This window comes from Meleagris gallopavo, chromosome 13 (genome assembly GCF_000146605.3).
Source record: "Meleagris gallopavo isolate NT-WF06-2002-E0010 breed Aviagen turkey brand Nicholas breeding stock chromosome 13, Turkey_5.1, whole genome shotgun sequence".
Lineage (NCBI taxonomy): Eukaryota > Metazoa > Chordata > Aves > Galliformes > Phasianidae > Meleagris > Meleagris gallopavo.
This window is the reverse complement of record NC_015023.2, coordinates 15,000,895-15,021,880: the sequence shown is the minus strand read 5'-3', so window position 1 is coordinate 15,021,880 and position 20,986 is coordinate 15,000,895. Positions and strand designations below refer to the sequence as shown.

Here is a 20,986-nt window from a genome sequence, read left to right as displayed (position 1 = left end):
GATGCAGCTATTTACAGACAGCCCTGCTTCAGACACAGGGAGGTGGAAGCTCAGGATGCAGACCTAGCATGTGACACAGGCATGTTTCCATTCTGTTATTCCTCTGTGTTTTATGGGATGGTAAATCTATTGACTATAAATTTTTACAGCCAGTAAAAACGTTTACATACCTCTATATGCAGTTTACATTAGAGATGAGGTCACTTTCTTAAAGGAACACTACCCAGATGAGATCTGCTTGTCATTCACTGCACTGTGAGCACTCATCCACCCATCCCTCTGCCACAGCACTCATGCAAAGAATGCAAGCTATTCTCACTCACCTCTGCCATTTGCTGCTTTTGCTTTTATTAGCATGGTGGCCCATAAGTCAGCTCTCCCCTACTCTCTTCGTAAAGATTTCCTTGGAGAATTCTGGTTTTCCTCACTGACTGGTCTTTACAGCATGATTTAGGTGACCACCAATGTGACAGCAGTTAAAGCATCGGCTCACACACTGGAGGATACACAAGCTCAGGTTCTGGCACAGCACTGTGCTGTCACAACTCCCGTCTGCGCCCACCGAGGTGCAGAATGAGTGGGGGATCTGTGTCTGGATTAATGCTGAATCTGTATTTTGAATGCAAGATACTGAAGGCCTTGCAGCAACTTTTAATGAGGCTGGCCACGTGCTCACCCGGTAGTGGGGGAATAAAATTGAATGCATACATGGTGCACACTGTGGGGCAAGTCGCTAAAAGACTTCCCTGAAAGAAGGGAATGATCTAGAAATGGTTGAGACGTGTTAACGTGGACTACCCACCTCAGGTACACTCAGCACGTTCTCCAGCACCAGCACAGGCAGATTGCAGCTTGATGATTTTTCAGCACAGTTTTTGCAGTGAGCAAAGTTTTATCATCTCATGCCACCATCCATCTCAAGAAAGCACTCACATTCCTCTGTTTGATTTCATTGTGTCTCTGCTCCTCACAGCTGTACATTAACACAGGACTGCAACTGACTTTGCATCATTTCCTATTTCTCTGTGCTGTGCCTACTTATGCTGTGAATATCCATCCTTACCTCCCCTTCTTCTTGAGGGTTTTGCTGATGAGGATGGGGCTCCATCTTACAAAGAGGATGGATTTGGGCTAATTGATTTTGAGCTAAGTTTGACTCTCTTTCTTTGCCAGGATATTTATCTTTCTTCCTAGCTTTCCAGAGCCATCACACCATAGCTCCATGTCCTGTCCCCTTATGCCCCAGAATCCTACATATTCTGTACTGAAGTCTGAACACTGCTTCCACAGTCAGCCCATGCAGATGTCAAACAGCAGAATAGAAGTGGGAGTCAAGCATGCCCACCATGCAAATCTTTGTGCTAAGTGATCATTTTTGAAGGGCAATTAATTGATGGCAAAAGAAGACACCTGTCACTGCCAAGTGCCCCTGCTTCACATGCTTTGTGCACATTTGCAGCTCCATTTCATGTTCTGCAGGGCAGTTATTGTCTGGAAAATAACTTCAGCAGAAAATACTTCCGAATTTCTTTCACCAAATCAATCATTAAATGAGACAGGAAGATATTGTTCAGGATTAAGTACTTACATGAGTAGCAAAAATATGAAATGATTTGCTTTGATTGACTACAGCTTCTGAGACTCCATACATTTGGATTTCAGTGGATTTAATGGCTGTACAAGCACTTTCAGGCTTACAGCCTGGATATGGAAATTACTGAACTTTTCTACACAAAACTTATTTGGGCAAAAAGACTTTGTACTTACAAATACTACCAAACTCCTATACAAAGGCTGAGATAACCTTTTGCCTTCAGCAAGTTCTCTGTCTCTTCATGCACTCAACTCAAAACACAGCACTTATCCCAGTAAAGACAATGGAAATGTTCAACTGCCTAAAGCTAGGAGTGTAGCCAAGTACCTTTGTGAATTAAGATCTCTGAAAGCACAGACATGTACTGAACAGTGCAAAAAAAGGGTTATGTGCATCTGGAAATAATGCTGTGTAACCTCTCCTTTGTTGTCAACTATTGAAATCGTAGACCTTAGGGAAAATTATTCCTGTAGTATGTATCTATTATGGAAAATCAAGAAATACCTTTTAGTTACTGGAGATACTGTCTTTAGAAACATAGTAATTATAATTCTAAAAACTGAGAATTCAGAGTTAGGTGGTGATCCCTTAAGAACTCATGGCAGTGAAGAAGCAGTTGCAGCTCATCCACAAGATCTAATAGTGCTAAAGCTAGTGATGATTATGATAATAATAACAGCAACAATAACTTCCTCAGATAAATCTCCTGTTAACTTTCTCAAGCATAAGAACCTCAGAGTGAGCAACTTCTGTAGCCATGACTTACAAATTCTTTTGGCACACAATGCATACATTAGCTTTATATGACCATCAAAAAAAGCAATTGCAGCCTGAATGAATTTCTCATGTGAATTCAGTGCCTGCAGCAGCTGTACCTGTGAAGCAGAGGGTCATACAGCCATAGGCTGTAAGTTCTGCCTTGCTATTAGCATGAACTCCATTCAACCTCTGTAAATTTTCTGCAATAGACAAAACATCTCTAATCAGAGAAATAATTTGCAAAGGATGTTTTCTACTGTTTCTTTCAAGAACAGTTGAAAGAGGATTGCACTCTTTCCAAAATAAGTCATTTTTTATCAAAGAAAATGTCTCTATCTTTCCAAAAGAGGATGCAATAATTAAAAAATAAAGGCAATTAGGTATCTTAAGGGAGTCAGCCAGGAATCATCTCTACATCATCCACATGAGAAATGACACTTGCCCGCCTTTCTTCTGTCACCACTAACATGAAACGGCTTTCACTGAACCCTCAGTGTTAGAGAAGTATCAGTTTATCTCAGCCCACTTCTCTGACAGCAACAGAGCCTTCCCTAAAATCCCCTTTTGCACTGTGCCTCAGTTTAGGATCAATAAGGATGTAAGCTGTACTCTGGATTAGAAGATTACTTTATTTTCCCAACTATATTTTTATGATATGAACTCTATTCCTTTCCCTTTCCCTGACACTGCCTTTGTGAAGTTAATGGTAGCATCTGTGAGCCCAGAATACAAAGAATTTCCACATTTCACACAGCTTTCTTGTTTTATTTTGCTGGTGCTTCCTGAAATACAGCCAAGATTTCCCTCACCTTACTTTGGAGAGTTTCTTAACCACAGGTCATATAGTCCCTATGAGCACTTCAACAGCAAAAAATACTCTTTGCATCTCTTTTCTGTAACTTTTCCTCCCCACCCACACAGAAGTCACATAATTTTCACTACAATCAAATTCATTAAGGAAGCACACAGAAAATTAGGCATAGTTAATCAAAAGTCTGATATAAAGCAAGAGCAAACAAATCGAGTCACTAAGACAGATAACATTAGTGATGGAATTACAGCAGTCCCAGCACAGCAGGGCCTCTGATGGTCATGGCAGATCATTAGTTCCCATTGAAATCTGAGCATGGATGGACTACGTGATCTTGGTGGTTTTTCCAACCTTGATGATTCTATGATTCTGTGATCCGTGACACACCTTCCTTCCATCTGCATGCTCTTCAAAACTTCTCCTCTGAACAGAATTCATTCCTTCTTACCATTTCCTCGGAGTTTGAGGTGCACGCGGAAATGAAATGAGATGAAAAAGGAAAGATGATTCAAAAAGCATTAAGTGATCAACCATGACAAAGTGCCATTTGCCCTAAAAGCATTCTGCTTTCTGCCACTTGAAGGACGAGTCCCTCACTTTGGGGACAGAAAGCCATGCCTTTTTCCTGTTGAGGAAGCACGACCTCAGTCTGTGTTTAATCAATGGCTTACATTGCTGCTTTGATTGAACGTTTTTGCTACATACCGAATGCCACCCATTTCTCCTTCGATGCTGCTGATCTGAAGGGCATTCCTGTGGCTCCTCAGTGATGCCTGTGCTGCTGGTGAACTGCTGCAACTGCTGTCAGTGATGGATGTTCCTCCCTTGGAGCAGGGGACAGGCTAGATGACATCTCAAGGTCCTTTTCGGGGTCTGAGGGAGGTTTTGATGGATCTATGGCAGGCAGTATTTTAGCTAAACTTCATTTTTTCTCTAGACAAGCAGCTAACTGTGGAAAATCTTACGATAAACATCATTTTGTTTTGTTTTGTTGCATTTCTCTTCATTATACTATCTTAGATATTTTATTTTGTGGAGTAACCTTAAATCCTGACTCAAAAATCGTCTACTTGTAATTGTATCTTCTCCCATTAAAATCACTGACTATTCGCATATATAAAATTCATCAGATGATTTAATAGCTTCCAAGGCTCCAAATGCTTATTAGGTTTAAACACTTCCTGAGAACCCACACCCACACTTATGTGAATTCTTAAAGATAAACATTGACATCATGCACCAGTAAATAGTATAAACATTCAGATGCATGTATCTAAATGTGCAAACCTGCAGAGTTAGAGCCTGTCAGAAAGATCCCCTCCACATAGATCTGATGTGCCCTTGCTGATCGACTCATGCAAATGAACACACACCATAAAATTATTCCCTGCACTTTCTAGGTGAAACAATTTTCAAGTGCCACTTCTATGGATGTCTCCATGTATTGCAGTCAGTATTAAAACACTGCCAAGCCCCAGGAGGGGCACAGATTCTATGGGAATTAGTACACATGTGCACCAAAAAAATCGCCCCCTGCATGCGATTCATTCCTGAGCTGTAATTTATTTTATTAATACTGTAAACTGTCACATGGCTTTAATTTTTTAGTCCAAATCTGCTTTTTGAGAATGTATATGAAAGCCTCAGGGCAAGCCTCTCTGATGGTTGATCGCATGCAAACTTTGCTTGAATCACCAAGAGCTATGCACACGTAGCTTCAAAGGCAGATTTGGGACCTATAACTTTAATTCATCCACCAAATGGAGCTCCAGAATCCATTAAGGAAAAATAACTAGTAACCATCTGTCTTTATTCATCAGGCTGAAAGCAGTCAATCAACCCTAGTGGACATTTTTACTTTCTTCCATCTCTCAACAGCTTTGAGCACAGATGCAGCCTTTCCATAATTAAGCTGAGCACAGCATTTCCTAGACAGATTAATTCTGGAGAGCTTGTCAAAAATGTCAGATGGCATACAGGTCCTGCATCTTGCCCCCAGAATATGTATATATATAAACTTCTGGATACAATTATTACAATTAACAGCGATCTATAGCCCACATCATTAACCCACCTCAGTGACCACAGCGCTAGGAGAACCTGTTCTCCATAATACATTCGTTTGCTTTTTTCATTTGCTGCAACTCGGGAAATCACCTCTACAGTGAACAAATGTCTCTGGGAATGGAACTGTACGCAGGATGCACAGAGTGAGCAGAAGGCAGCTGTTTGCTGCTGAGCTGTGGCTGTACTGCTGAAGGGCAATAACCTCTGCAAAGTCACGGACACTTTTTGGAACATGCACAACCTGAGGGTGTTCTCAGCTATGGGATTTATATTCTAACAAGCTGGTATGTAATTAGATAGTTCGTACCTAACAACTCTTCTAGATGTGTTTTTAGGGAAGTTTTCAGATGTATGAGATGGTTTCTATTAACTTCACAGTGATATGCACAGATATCGAAGGCGGCTTTGTATCTCGATGATTATTAATAATGAGCTGATACAAGTTTTCAATTTTCTTTTATTTTCTGAGTTATAACATTTTAAAGCAGAGAGTATTTCCAACTCTCAAGGATTTTATGTTACTTGTTAAATATTCTGGTTATTCAATTTAACTTTATGATCCAATCTATAGACTGAAACCAGCATTTGCAAGTACCAGCCTACGAGCAATTCTTGCTTCCTTTAAACTGGGTTTTTATTTTATTTTTAAATAAAGTAAAAACTCGGGTGAAATCTATCTTGATGCTATTGAATTAGAATTCCAATATCATGTAGAAATGTAAAAGTTCTTGCCCTTTTATCTGGTGATAAAGAACTGATGATCACTACTGCTTTTGATTGAATGATGTAGTCTGAAAAAAGTTGTATAAAATAAGGAGAGACTGTTCCAGAGAATGACTCTAGAGAAAAGAAAGGCATTGTGCTTTCAAAGTGGTCATGAAAATGAGACCACAGGAAGTGCTGACAGAAATGAGTAGCTACTGGCCAAACTTTGGGATCCAAATTGCACGCATGGAATCTGTTTGTGTATTTAGGACCATAATTTTGCTTCCATGTGTTTCGTTGCTTATGTGTCATCTATCAGTCTTTCATCCCCACAGATCTATTCCAAGTGGCAAATGGAGATGAGGCACCCAAATGTACACGGAGAAGTGGGCAAGTATTCAATATTCTTAATACCACTTCTGGCAGGAATCTAAACATCACAAAAGTGAGGCTCTTGTTTGGATTTGAAAGCACAGTGTGTCAGAACATGAACCAACTTGCCAGCAGAGGAAGCTTCGAATCCCAGTTCTTCACCCAGGCTGCACCCATATTATCATATAAATGTATCTACAGATACAGTACATAACCTGCTTCCATTGCACCACAGCCATCTTTCAGACAGAAACTGCAGAAAAAGCACCAGCGAGATGCTAAGCCAGCTGAGATCGTTTACAGGATGCTGTTTGACAGAACTGCTACAGGTTCAAGAGTACAGCTCATTTCCTGTAACTGGACAGATCCGTCAACCAGTGACTTAAGACAAGTGTAACTGTAATACAAGTCACAACTCAAAGGCTGAAAGTGCAGCCACAGAACACAGTCAATGGAGGGAAAAAAATGACTGCCTTGGCCTTTCTTAGCATGCTGTTGTCTTCTCCAGCATGATGCACTAAGCAGGCTATAGCCACCTGCATATCTGTAGTACACTAAAGATATGTTCAGTTTAGCCTTGACTTTTTGCACTTAATATTCCTCTTTTTACTCCACTCCAGTAAATTCAAAGTTCATAATTCACAGCACCTTCATCCCAAGATGTGATGGGGTTCCCTAACTTCAACTGTTGCAGCTAGAAGAAACCAGTGGGCAACCAGTTATAGAAATTTAACAACTCAAATAATTTAACAATTCCGGCTTTACAAATGTCAATTATGTGACACAAAAATGATGTGCTGTTGCACCGAGATTAACTACAGGAGCTGGATTCAGTGGCAGTAGAGATCCCTCCTTCTAGCATAATCTACAATGACTGCAGGCCTGCCTCAACAAATATGGAAGGCATTTTCTCCACAGGCAGATATAACACGTGATGGAAGGTGGGATGATTCTGCCTGATAAGCTGTCACATGTGTTACTTCCATGTGATTAACCACCTGACAGGACAAAACTGCATGAGAAACACAAAGAGCGAAGTCTGTTTGGCTTTTCTATTAATGAAATGGGCACTCAATGGATTCTTGCTGGCCAGTCAAACTGCTTTCCCAGGATTTCCTAGAATATTTTTAAAAGGTGATGTCAGTGATTGACCTGGGGAAGGATTTTTAATAGATAACGCCTTCTCTTAGAAAGTGCTAAAATGACAACTGCTGAAACAGACATTCTTATGGTAACAATGACTGAGAGCTGTTAGAGCTGAAAATGTAAACTGATTAACCAATGTTGCTCTATGTATGTCAGTTTATTCAGCTAGTGGATCACTCCTTGGCAACACAATTTGTGTGTATGCATGTGAGACTTCCAGATTGCATAACAGACATGCAAAATTGTCATTATACAAGATTCAGTTACTAGAACATATTGTTCTTCTAAGTCATTCAGAAGAATATTTCAATTTATACAGCTTGTCCACAACATGTTGGCTGTTTGATCCTTATACATACGTACCTGGAAGAAGCAGTGAATTAAGTCACTGTATATTCTGGAATTAATCCAGGACAAAAATCGCATTATAATTGGCTGGATACTTCTTAAAAGATAAAGAATAAATACTATAAATGCAAAGCTTGGTCAGAATTATTTACTGCAAAAATTGAACAAAAATTCAAGTATTTGGGAATCCAAGTTATTCAGATTTTGCTTCCTTCACAAATGTAGAAAAATCAAAATTTGTTTTAACCAGATGCTGCACCTACACTTCTGTTAATTATGAAAATTCAGAGCAAGAATACCTTGCAGTTAATTGCATTATTGCCACCCTTGCATACTCTCAGTGGAAAAGTTCCCACTTTGAACATATCCCTCATGTTACTGTTCCAGGACAAAACATGCCCAAATAAGACTTCTGCACAGAAGATAAATGCATCTGACAACTCGCTTGTCTTTGTAACTTTTGTAAATTTACCCCATTGCAGAGATAAGAGTTCATCTTGCTTTGCCAAAGTATCTGTTTACAACCTTCAGCATTTTGGGTTCTAATAAATCCATTTCAAAGGAGAACTCAGTTTGGTGCCAGAACCACCATATTTGAAATGGTTCAGAATAGAGTCCTGCATCAGGACATGATAAAATATTTACAAATTCTGAACTTTACAATTATTAATTCCAAGAACAGATAAATGACCTCACAAAAAAAATAAGAAAACTGTATTAGTGTAAATATGAAGATGCCATTAAGTAACGTTAGAGAGATTATCTCATTTAAACATGGTTGAAACAAGAAAGAGATTGCACCCCTTTTTGAAGCTGTTTTTCTTTCCTTTACTTACATGTTCAAATTCTTACTTAATCCTTCCTCTGTAAAATTAGGTCATTTCTGCAATGCTTTCAAGGTAATTGCAGAACTAAAATGGGCAGCATCATTTTTAAGCCAGTGCTTGTTCTGCTGTCTTGCCAGACAAGTGGAAGACCGCTGCCTAGACCTTGAATACAGTCTCATGAAATGAAAGCACAGTAAGAATCAGTAAGATTGGAAAAGAGCACTAAGATCATCTCATCCAACCATCAGCCCATCTCCACCATGCCCACTAACCATGTTCCTGGTTGTGACATCTACCCTTTTTTTGAAAACCTCCAGGAACCTACCAGAAATAGGTTTGAAGACAGATAACATCTCCTCAGCAAATACGTTTCCTTTTCCCCTTAGCTTTCACTGAGAATCCCACAAAAATGCTACGAGCTGAGACTTGGGAGTTCTTGTTGACACATCTCTTCTACTCTCAGCTCCAGTACCTGCAGAAAATTAGCACAGTACAAGATACAGACTGAGGAACACATCTGCCTCCAGTTTATACTACATATGGTATAGCACATGATTATCTCATGAAGCCAAAACATCCTTTACATCTCTCTACATGATCAAAGTAGTGCATCCAACCATCAGTTGGATGTTCCATGCCAATGATTCGTAGCGCACTGACATCATCTTGGTTTTGCTAGCTATATGGGTAAGATTTCTGCAAACCTATGGGTAGTGAAATTAAATTATAATTTACTACAGCAGGGAACCCTTATCAGTGTGGTAAATCGGGGCAGCTGGATGCACTTGAATCACACTTGAAAATAAATCAGACAATTACTGAAATGTAAGTGTGTAATTCTGTTCCAAAGGAGTTGCCTATTTAACTTACGAGAAGTCTTGCTTTAAGTGACTGAATTAAAGACATTCAGAATTGCATTCCAGAACCTGTCCTCCTCACTTTGAGAGTAAAAACATCTGTGAAAGTCTCTTCAAGAACACCGTGCTTGTCTTTTCATCAGATGTTTCTCAATGTACTCACTTTTAAAGTATACAATTGTTCAGGTATGAAGGGGCTCAGTGCTTTAGCCCTTAGAGTCCTGTGTGCTTACTCTGCATTACTGAAATCATTTGTGAAAGAAAGCCACAGGACTGGCTAAAATTTGGCTTTTTAACTACAAAACTGAATGACAACTTTTCCAGTTGTAGTCAAATCTGCCATTCTGAAATGAGGAATGACTGCTTCCTACTATGTTTTGATGATTAAAAAAGACCATTTCTTACAAAGAGGGATAAAACTGGGAGTGGTTTAAGAGCAGAAGTTGTAGTTTAACTACAGTTTTCTTATATTCATAATATTAACACTAATTATGAGATAAACTGACACAATGACCAGGCAGAAAGTAAGAAAAACAGAAGGCAGACAAAGAGGTCTCGGTCCTGCAATCTGCCCTGCATGAATGAATCACAAAGTCCAGAGGATAAACTTATGTTCTAAGGTTAACCTATTCAAATGCAAGGATTTAGCAACATAGGATGGAGTGCAAGGCCAGAAATGCAGTTCAGGAAGTACAAATCTCTTTGAGCTACCAGAATAAAGTGGCTAACATGGAGTTTCCATCCCTGGATATATTCAATACCAACACAGCTCTCAGTAACCTGCTCTACCTGGCCCTGCTGTGTGCTTGGAGTTGAACTGGACAATCTGAGCATCTCCATCCCTGCATCACCAGTATTCCTCATCCTTGAGCAGCTTGATTGAGTTGTAGATGTCTCTATTCATGGCAGGCAGTTGGACTAGATGGCCTTTAAAGGTCCCTTCGAACTCAAACATTTCTACGATTCTATGGCTTCCTACCAACCACAAATATTCTGCAGTTCTGCAGTATTCCACTGAAACACAATCTGTTTTCTCAGAGAATGGACATCAATTGGCATGACAGTGTATGCTCTGCTCATGTGCAGCATATGTTCTATGCCAGATATTGCCATTTAAGAGCCACATAAGTTCACTTGCAAGAAATAATTGCTAAAAAAAATATTTAGTGCTCAGATAATTCTTCTTAGAATCTGCTTTGCTTTAATTCTTGCCAGGCATCAATCAAAATAATTCATGGCGTATTTTGTCTACTTCTCTCAAGGTTTTGCAAAATGGAAGCTCACATGTTTTAAGTAGTTTTGACATATAATTCACTTCTTGTGTTTCCTGACATTCCCCAGGTGACTCACATTTCTCTGAAAGAAAAAGGGAAAATACCACAAAACAGACTTTGAGAGTATAATTCTGTGCTGTCTTCCTGTTACTGTTCATGCAGGATGGCTGGTGCTCAACTCAGGGGCAATTCCGTTGAAGTTAGTCACCATGATGCATTGCTTCCTCACTAACAAAAACTTTTCAATCTCCATGAGATTAACTCTTCCTTTAGTGTATGCTGTACAGATCAAGGAATGCTAGAGCCATTGTGCAAATTAGTTATTACTAATTATTTTTCTAGAGAAGACTCAGGGAAGACCTTATTGCTTTCTACAACTTCCCACAAGGAGGTTGTGGAGAGGTGAGGGTCGGCATCTTCTTCCAGGTTATAGCAATAGGATGAGAGGGAATGGCCTGAAGCTGCTCCAGGTAAGGCTCAGGTTGGGTATTAGGAAACATTTCTTCTCAGACAGAGCGGTGATGCAGTGACACAGCTGCCAAGGGAGGTGGGGGAGTCACCACTCATGGAGGTGTCCCCACTCATGGAGGTGTCCCAGAGGTGTGGGGATGTGGCACTGAGGGTGAGTTGGGCTGGACTTGGTGATCCTAGACGACTTTTCCATCCTTAATGATTCAGTGACTTGTGCAATAGCCTTTGCGAAGCTTTGGCACCGAGGGAAAAGGTCAGGCTTCAATAACAACTGGAGACTCCCCGTTTTAAAGCACCCTCAAAGCAAGAAACAAGCTCTGATCGAGTCCTGCTGCGGAGGAAAAGGGGAAGGCAGCACTTTCTAGGCACACAGCCTAACACAGCCCAGCAACTCCACATCGCTGGCGTTCGCTGAGACAAACCTCAGCATCCTCTAACTCACCCCCCACACCTCGGCGCCATCTTGTGACTCGGCACCCTCCCACTGTCCCTGGGAAACTCCATTCCCCGTGAAGCCCCGCGGCAGGGTGGCTCTCCGGGAAGGCGGGGCGGAGGGCTGCGGGTTCCGAGCAGGTACGGGCGGGACGGCGGGTGCGGGTCCGGGCTGTTCCGAGCACTGCCCGCCCGAGGGGTGCCGGGTCCTGCGTGCGCTCCTTGCAGGTCGGTTCTGACGGGACACCGGTCCAACCTGTGCCTCTGAGCCGGCTTTCCCAGCTGTCAACAGCTAGATATGAAGCGATATTAGAACTCATATTGGTGTTAACGTGCGTTTTTACTCTGTCTTCTATAGGTCAATTTCCTGAAAAGGCACCGAAGCAAAGAGGATGGAAGCAGGAAGTAGTGCCAAGGAAGCCGTGCTGATTACGGGAGGAGGTGGTTATTTTGGCTTCCGGTTAGTGCACTAAGTAGCTGCGACATGCAGATAAATGCAGCAGAGCTGGCGTGGGGCAGCGGGCTGGGATCTGCTTCACCCCATCCTGTGCCCGTTGGTCTCAGCTCCCTGTCAGCAATCACACTGCTGCGCTTCTGAATGCTTTAAGCAAATATGTTACTCTGATTCCATGCATAACTTTTAACGGGGCTGGTCAGCTTTGTAATGGGGATTTAGATTATCATCCTTCAGCTTCCTCAGGTACCCTAGGGGACAGAAGGAGAGAACGAGCTGGGTTCTGCCAAAGAGCAGCTGAAAACACACGTTGGTTTTGTTCAGAGCTTTCCCTAATGGCAGTTCACCCACTTTGTTTTCCTCAAGAGACTGAGGAAATGATTCTATACCTTAAGCTAGGCAGTTAACTCGTCACCATAGTAGATGGCTGAACTGAGTTCAATTAGGAAAAAAAGGTATTGAAATAGTTAATGGGTTTCTCTTATCTCTGTTGAAGTGTTTTATGCATTTATGTATATAACGTACGCTTTCTGTCCTGTTCTAGTTTAGGTTGTACCATATACAAAATGGGAGTTGATGTGATTCTCTTTGATGTCATGAAGCCACTTCAACCTGTGCCAGAAGGGATAAAGTTTATGCAAGGGAACGTCTGTTGTCTGGCTGAAGTGGAAGAGGCTCTTAAAGATGTAATCTGCGTGTTCCATATCGCTTCCTATGGAATGTCTGGCAGGGAGCAGTTGAACCGAAAACTTATAGAAGATGTTAACGTGAAAGGAACAGAAAATGTCATCCAAGCCTGCAAGAGCACAGGAGTGTCAAGTCTGGTTTATACAAGTACATATAATGTGATATTTGGAGGCCAGATTATAGAAAATGGGGATGAATCTCTGCCTTATCTACCTCTTCACCTCCATCCAGATCACTACTCCCGGACCAAATCTTTAGCTGAAATGAAGGTGCTGAAGGCAAATGGTACTGAGCTTGGAAATGGGGAAGGTGTATTGAGGACGTGTGCTCTCCGACCAGCGGGCATCTATGGGCCAGGAGAACAAAGACATCTTCCAAGAATAGTTAGTTACATCGAGAGGGGACTGTTTAAATTCGTATATGGAGATCCTCTTAGTTTAGTAGAATTTGTACATGTTGATAATCTCGTTCAGGCTCACATCCTTGCCTTTGAGGCCCTCAAAGCCAACAAAAAGCACATAGCTGCAGGCCAAGCCTACTTTATTTCAGATGGCAGGCCAGTAAACAACTTTGAGTTTTTCCGACCGCTAGTAGAAGGTTTGGGATACAAGTTCCCAACCTGCCGCCTTCCTCTCTCACTTGTCTATTTTTTTGCATTTCTTACTGAAGTAGTTCATTTTCTCATAGGCCATATTTATAATTTTCAGCCTCTCCTCACTCGCACAGAAGTTTATAAAACTGGTGTCACGCATTACTTTAGCATGGAGAAGGCCAGGAAAGAGCTGGGGTACGAGCCTCAGAAATACAGCCTGAATGAAGTGGTTGAGTGGTTTAGATCTCAGGGCTGTGGACCAAAGCCAAGGAAGTATACCATTACACATCTCCTTAGGGTTGGAGGACTGCTCTTGCTGTTTATTGCTGTGCTCGTCTCATGGTTTCCATCTGCAGTTATATTTTCACCCTGAAATGAAACACTGAGTATGGAGGACAGGATTTAGTTATGTTGTATACTCTTTATTTTCACGGTGAATTAAAAAAATATATATGTTTGTACTTCTTGGGTAAATATCTTTAACAGTTTTATCTCCAGTGAATAGAATGGTTGAGCAAAAACCTTTAATTTTTATAACATATCTTACAATTCTTCTTCAAAGTAAAATTGATCAGGTCACTAAAAAGATGAAACTGTACTACTGCAAGCAGCGTGTTATTTTCTGGTGCAGTGGTACCCTTCAGACTAACCTTTTCTACCCAATAGCATTATACTCTTGGTCCACACCTTTTATTCCTAGGAAGTTTGTGTTATATGATCCAGAGGGGGGAAAAACTTACTCTTTGATCACATTCCAAACCAAGCTCTGCTTTCCATCTTGAATGCATATATGCCTAACCAATAATTTGGCTTAGTTGCTAGACAATAAATTATTGTTGTTTTTTTAACAAATACATTGTGGTGTACTTTTCTGAATAAACTCTGCGTTATATCTAATGACACTTCTGGAAAATGTACAGTTGTGTACCTAAGTTACAGCTAAGTGCTTGAAGCAGCACAGATTTGTAGATTTTCTAACTAAAATATTCCTGCTGAAGATGAATGAGTTAGCTAAATTGCATTATGAAACAGCTGTGATTTTTCCCAGCATTACTGAATGGTTAAACAACCATATTTAAAGGTCTCTTGTTAACTGATTACACTCATATTCCATTCCTTATAAAATCTTTATAGCCTCTGATAACATTCCTTTAGTGCTTGATATCATTAGAACTTCAACTTTATAGCAGGATGATAAACCAAAAGAAACTAAATGTAATAGTTAAGGGACAGCTCAAGGCAGCACTCACTTTTCTTCCCCTCCCTCCATAACAAGGAATAAATTGAGGCAATGTTTGCATCCTAGGAGTGTTGAACTCCTTTATCAAAAGCTACTGTGCTTCCAACAAACAACATTTCACTGTTCTACGGACTGCAGAAGGATCACTTACCAGAAGCCATTAATATACATCATCGTAGTTTGCAGGAAGATTAATCTTTCATTTTAATAAAAGATGAAAAAAAAGTGACCTCACAAAAGCTTTGGCCTGCTGTTCTCCTAGAGGGCCATGCTTTTCAAATGAAAACCACTGCTTACTTCCTCCTCTCCATCCTCTGGTTCTGACATAATGTTAACAAAAGTAAATTAAGAGATCTTAATGCTAAGAAAAGCAACAAAAAGAAGACAATGTACAAGAAATTGCAGATGCCTGCTAGCTACAACCATAACATTGGTATTTCACGCTAACTCTTGCAAAAAGCAGATCTTTTTACGATGTGGAATGCCATTCCTGTGCCCCAGAGGACTTTTTTTTTTCCTATTTGCAATACTTTTTTTGAAAAATAAAATAAAATAAGGAGCCACTACCATGCATGCTTATCTTAATGGGGTTGATGGAAAAAAATAATCTATGAAAGTGCCCCAAAGTGTAAACACATGCTGTTAGTGCTGGCTGAGGTTAAAGTCCTGGATAACTGTTTATGTACAAAGAAAACTTGGGATGGGTGGCAAAGACACAAATACCAAAACTGAAGCAGCTCAACCTCCTGCAGAACAAGCACAACATGTGAAGCTCTTCATCTGTCTGGAGTCAAGGACAGAACTCTTCACTGATAACACAGCAAGAGGTGCTAGTTTGTCCTAACTGCCCATAACTTCTGCTTCAGTACATGGTACTAAATCAGCCCTAGTTGAGAGAAACAAGCAGCCACTTGGCAATGCCTACCCCAAACCAAACAGCAGCCTATTTGGCTCCATCTAGTAAACAAAGCAAGAGTCGTGTTTGCTCTTCAAGTAAACTTAGAAGAGGTGAAGGATACTTCCCTGTTTTACGTTCCAAAATGAAAAGAAGAAATGCAAGGCTTCAGGAGTTACTTCAAAATTACTTTGTGAAAATTATTCAAGACTTACGTGTGCACAAAGCTAGTCACGGCTGCTCTATTTCAAATATTTTTAAAATGAAAATTATTTTTCTGTTATTACTACTTTTATATGAGCGACTGAGTAAATTCAGGTAATTCAATTGTTTTGTCTGTTCCAAAACTTTATCTATTATTTGTTTTCCTGGAAGTGAATTACCAGAAATACACCTCAAAACTCAAAAAGCAGAAATGAAAGTTTGCTAGAGCTCAGAGTTATTTAGCAACTGGTAAAAAGAATGGCGCTGATGTTTTTAAATATCTCTTGGCAGCTGCTTAATCTTGCATAACGCAGCATGTCAGCATAAAACTAATGTCTGCCAGATGTACAGGAACGACTTATGATGTGTGTGTGTATATGTTTTAGAAGTTCAAATGTCAATCATCCTTAAGTAGTATGTTTTTTTGTAGCATCACCTCCTAGGAGACCCAATCAATTTTTTCTTTCATTTCTATCGCTAATTGCCACATACTTGAAGTGATACCTCAGCAGCATAAATGCCTCATAGATGCTTGATTCCAGCTCAACATATATACAGTTTTTATTAGAAGACTGAGAAAAAAATTGATTCCCAAGGATCTCAGCAAAAGAAAAAAATCACAATACAAAGACATCATGCCTTCACCCAGAAACACTTATGCCCATGCAATTAAGACACCCTCATTAGCAGAAAGTGCATTAATACAATTTTACCATGAACGATGGTTCCAAATGACTACAAATTTCAGCTCTGCCTTCTTCAGACTTTATTTTTTGAGTTGATACAAACCTGATGCTCACTACCAGCTGAAATTAGTATCTACCTGTTACTGGAAAAGGTCAGTTAGGAGTTGCATGTTCAACATGATCTTTAGCCTTTTCCTTCTGCAGTGCCTGTTTGTATCCAGATGAAGTGCAACAATAATGACTTCATAAAAACAATAATTAAGTCAGTTCATCTTAAAAAATACAGAAATGCCCTTCCTCCAACCTCTGATGCAACACACCATAACATTCCAGCAGACTGCTGTTCAATTAGAACTCATGCATACTGCCTGGAGATTTGAAGTGATGACATTCAATAAACCATGCTTAAACGAAGAAGCTTCTGGGATCATTCACATCACTGCTATCAAAACATTTTTATTAAAATAAGTTATTTTAAGAATTTAAAATAGTTTCCATAAGAATATGACAATTCAACTGATAACATTCTTATAAATGATTTTCCTCCTAGATTCTAAAATTAGCATGCACATTCAAACCTTGTTTCATATTAAAACAGCTGCAACTGTGAAGAAGTTGCTTGAGTCCACCTTGACAAAGAATTGAGAGATGGGCCTTTGGAGTTAAAGCAATGCAAGATACAGTAATTTTCTTCTGAATGTAACATCTTTATTCTCAGCGGAAAAAAAAAGTCTTTCTGTAAAACTGAATGGATTTTCATAAATACCAAGGAGTACCTCTTATAACTTTAAATATGATGCTTGCATGGAGAATATACACACAACTTTCTGAAGAACTGTAAGACGTGCTAATTCTTAAACATTTGCACAGCAGCAAGGAACTCCTACATTCATCATACAATGGCTGTTCTTTGTCAGGTATAGACTTAAGGAAAGTAGTCAAGCCAAGTGATTCGCCTGGGCCATGTGGCTATATCTGCTCTGGAACTGAGCTAGAAATAATAAAATTAAACCACAACAGCCTAGAGATGTAGAATTTGGTCTCCCTGAGCATTAGCATCTTGTGGTCCCCTATTTTTCGTAATCAGTACAGCCCAGATGTTATTCAGCTGCCTAAAAATCCTGTTCCACCTGTGGAAACAGCTTCAGGACCTTCCAGACACAGCTTTGGGCCACCTCATCTGACCAACACTGACAACACAGTGTTCTCAGAACATTGAACGCGACACACACTGACTGCTGAATGAAATATATAGCACAGGGAGTGACTGTATGACACACTAAAAATATGTCCTGGAAAACAGTACAAAATGCACGTGCACCGAAGGTCCTTACCACCCACAGCAACTGGATCAGCTCATCATACAGTGATACTGCAGGTAAGCCCAGGCTTGTACAGCAGTCTAAGTTATTGCTGTACCTCTAAAATCCACAGTTGATGCCCTCTCCTCCCTCCTCCCCCAGAAAAATTGCATTCATCTAATCCTTGGACAAACCAATCAGAACTGGTAACTGAAGAGATTTCAGGCAGGAAGAAGAAAAGAAAACCCTTGAATTACCTTTAGCTTTGTCCTCTTCTCTTTTTCGGATGGCTGACTGGTATTTAATTCCTTCATTAAAAATATCTAAAGAAGACATTCCATTGTGGGATGCTATTATAGCATTTCCATCTCAAGATAAGTGAGACACAACTCTTCATAATAACTAAAACCTCAGTGGACTTCCTCAAACCATCAGATGTGAATAAACAACGGCATCAATTAAGCACATCTTGAAACAACAGAATAGGGAGCAAGAGAAACCAAAAATGGCTGAGGCATCTTCATCAGGCAAGGAATCCCAAATGCATGCATGTTTTCTGTGATGAGAAATACAGCATGATGTATGCAAAATTTTATGATTCAGACAGTCATTTAGACAGAACTTAACTCCCATGCATACCTGTGAAAGAAATTCATTTATACAGACAGCAAAACTTCACCCATGTAGAGAGAAAATGACCAGGAATTTGAGAGTAATAAGATAGTGCTAGCACAAAGAACTGACATGTACACAAATTACCATATCTGGTTTTAAATATGCCATTCAAGGGCCTTCGTTTCATTCTTGCAGTAAAGCATGCTTGCTAATCTACTGAGTTTTTGCATCTGTAGCTCAATGTTCTTCACTTGATCAAAGATGTAAGACTAATGTACCTCTATATATGTGCATACTACCATTCTTGGATTAGATGTATTTTGGTAAAACAGTCTACATTTACAGAACACTATCATCTGATGCTATCATCTAAGTAGGACTGCAAGATTAAAAATGGACAGTTCATTAAAGAAATCATTTCTAAGCACATTAGCAGCTGAAAGGATTTGCAAAATGATGCTATATCAAAGTAAGTGCTTTTCAGAGTTGAAATGCCTTTCTGAAAAGAAAGAAAAAAAAAGAGAAAACACAACAAAACACCACATATTTACATTTTAAACCTTTCCCTCCAATACCTTAGTTTAGAAACACAAGTTCAGAGGGGCTGCAAACACAAGTTCACACATTGTTCTCTTAAACCTTTCACAAGGAAGCATCCAAAGTCAAAGAGGATATTTGATTTCAACAAAAGTAACATATTATCTGCTACTCAAGAAGGGCACAGAGAGCTACTAATAAGAGACAGTATGAGCTATTAGCTGCCCAAAATTCTTTATACAGTATCAGAAGTACAATCCATTGCCTAAGGAAAGGTAATATACATTTAAAAAAAGAAATGTTGGTGCAAAAGTGCTTTTACAGCATTTAATAAATTAAAAACTCACTACCAGTTAATGTTAAGGAGCCAGGTTGTTAAAGTGGTGTGATTCCATGCATGCAAATTGTTGTGAATGTCTTATCTATACCCTGCGTACACAATGAACAATTTAAACTTGTACTTCAGGTATTGATAAGCAGTGAAGTCTATGCAACTACCCACCTTCAGATTCTTTAATATACAGAAAGTCTGGCCTGCACAGAGGTACAGGCCAAACTTTGTACAGAATATAAATTATTTGGAATTAAAACAGTTTTTCTTATAACAAGAAATTAATAAGAAAATCCATCTTCCCTCCTCTTCTTCCTCTTCGATTCATTCAGCACAATGAGATCTTCACAGAATAGAATGACCAGGATAAATTAATATCTCCACCTGAACTGCTCCATAAAGCATGCATCAAAGAATGATTGCTTTAAGAGTAGAATTTGCTGTTACTGACTTTCTTCTCCCTTAATCTTTTAGGGAAAAGAAAGAAAAAAAAAAAGGAGTTAAGTCTCCTTGATATTTCTCAGAGGGAAATGGTTTACTACGTTTCAGTGTCTAAGTAATGTATCAGCAACAAGGATTGTAAATATTTTTCCTGCAATAAATGGGAATAAACCAGTGATTCATACAACTGTTCAGCACACGCACACACACACACACACACACACAAAGGTAAAAAAAAACTATTTAAAGAAAAGTCTTCCTCCCATTTCATTATCTCAGAAAGGCCCAAAGATCTACTCAATACTTCCACATGGTCACCTGGTAGAGGAAGCCTCTCTTCCTCCTACCCAACCCAAAGGTGGCAGCAAATGAGACATACCCTTCCCTCAGCTTTGGATTGCACACTGACACTTAACCGACTGTTCTGTGGTCTTAAAATTGTTCTTATCTTTTGCAGCATGTGTCTCTGGAAGCATGTTGTTCCCACATATTTAATACACTAAGGACATCACCAGGGACATAACCTTAATAGTGTAGGAGAGGTGGTTTATTTATTTGGCTATACAGAATATATTTCCAAGCTTTTCTCCTAGAAAGCAGGATAAAAGAACATAAACTCACAGGATTACACTGTGATTACTGACACCAGGATTTCACTGAGCAGACATTTCAATGAGTCTGCTGGCCTCTAGTGGTTTGCAGCCCTGCCTCACTTCAGACATGCTAATCCTACTCTGACTATTCTTAGAGGCTTGTTTTAATAAACCTGAGATTTTCTTAACATTAAGCCATACTTAGATGGAGCTACCTTAGAAAGAAGAATGATTATCGACCCACCTCCGGTTACATGTTTCTTGACACATCTGTAGTTTGTGTTCATTCACATTGAATTCTCTTAATAATGCATCTCTGTTAGGATTCCTTAAATTCATATGGGTATCATAAAGGAACAGCTGGTTATTAAGTTCCTCCTGGCGCTTCCGAAGTTGCCGACACGAAGAATAAAGCTCTTCTTCATATTCCTTTGAAAGAATATTGGAAATCAATGTAATAATAATGGTAATCAGTGAATGTGAGAGATACCCAAAATGATACAGAATCAACAGAGTTCGGGGGGCTATTTTCTTTTCCTAAACACATTCCATTAGCTTTATCTGGAAACACATTTTGGAAAATATTTTCGCATAACAAATCATGTCAGTGTGTTGAGCAAAGAACAGCAAAAGGACATCACTGTGGGACATCAGATTATATGTTTTAAAATACTTTTTAATTTTGTTGGTCTTGTTTTTGACAGCTCCATCATATCTGTGTATTAGGTGACATTAACAGTCTTGGTG

General features: G+C 39.7%; 2 protein-coding genes across 7 annotated transcripts in view; one reads left to right on the top strand and one right to left on the bottom strand.

Moving 5' to 3' along the window:
• Positions 1-11,684: 11,684 nt before the first annotated feature.
• SDR42E1 (short chain dehydrogenase/reductase family 42E, member 1) lies at positions 11,685-13,857 on the top strand. Of its 5 annotated transcripts, none has more exons than XM_003209846.4 (3): positions 11,685-11,804; positions 12,022-12,123; positions 12,662-13,857. In XM_003209846.4, exons 2-3 carry the CDS (start codon positions 12,056-12,058, stop codon positions 13,767-13,769), a joined length of 1,176 nt encoding a protein of 391 aa, XP_003209894.1. In that variant the 5' UTR covers positions 11,685-11,804; positions 12,022-12,055; the 3' UTR covers positions 13,770-13,857. The 5 variants fall into 5 exon arrangements, with proteins under 5 accessions (XP_003209894.1, XP_010716388.1, XP_010716387.1 ...); XM_010718086.3 differs by having other exon boundaries at positions 11,801-11,891; positions 12,022-12,104; positions 12,667-13,857; XM_010718085.3 differs by having other exon boundaries at positions 11,801-11,891.
• Positions 13,858-16,271: 2,414 nt separating this feature from the next.
• The window catches only part of PLCG2 (phospholipase C gamma 2), a 64,844-nt gene continuing 60,129 nt past the window's right edge, over positions 16,272-20,986 (bottom strand). For both annotated transcript variants that reach the window (XM_010718083.3, XM_010718084.3), the window contains 2 exons: positions 20,484-20,668; positions 16,272-19,672 (listed from right to left, as the gene is read on the bottom strand). In XM_010718083.3, coding sequence (XP_010716385.1) covers positions 19,630-19,672; positions 20,484-20,668 — 228 coding nt within the window. In that variant the 3' untranslated portion in view covers positions 16,272-19,629. The remainder of the gene's footprint in view (positions 19,673-20,483; positions 20,669-20,986) is intronic.

Bases quoted from the DNA above. Each gene is read 5' to 3' on its own strand.
- SDR42E1 (XM_003209846.4), top strand. From the start codon at position 12,056: ATGGAAGCAGGAAGTAGTGCCAAGGAAGCCGTGCTGATTACGGGAGGA. The intron at 12,124-12,661 runs GTTAGTGCACTA...GTCCTGTTCTAG, and splicing joins GGTGGTTATTTTGGCTTCCG to TTTAGGTTGTACCATATACA.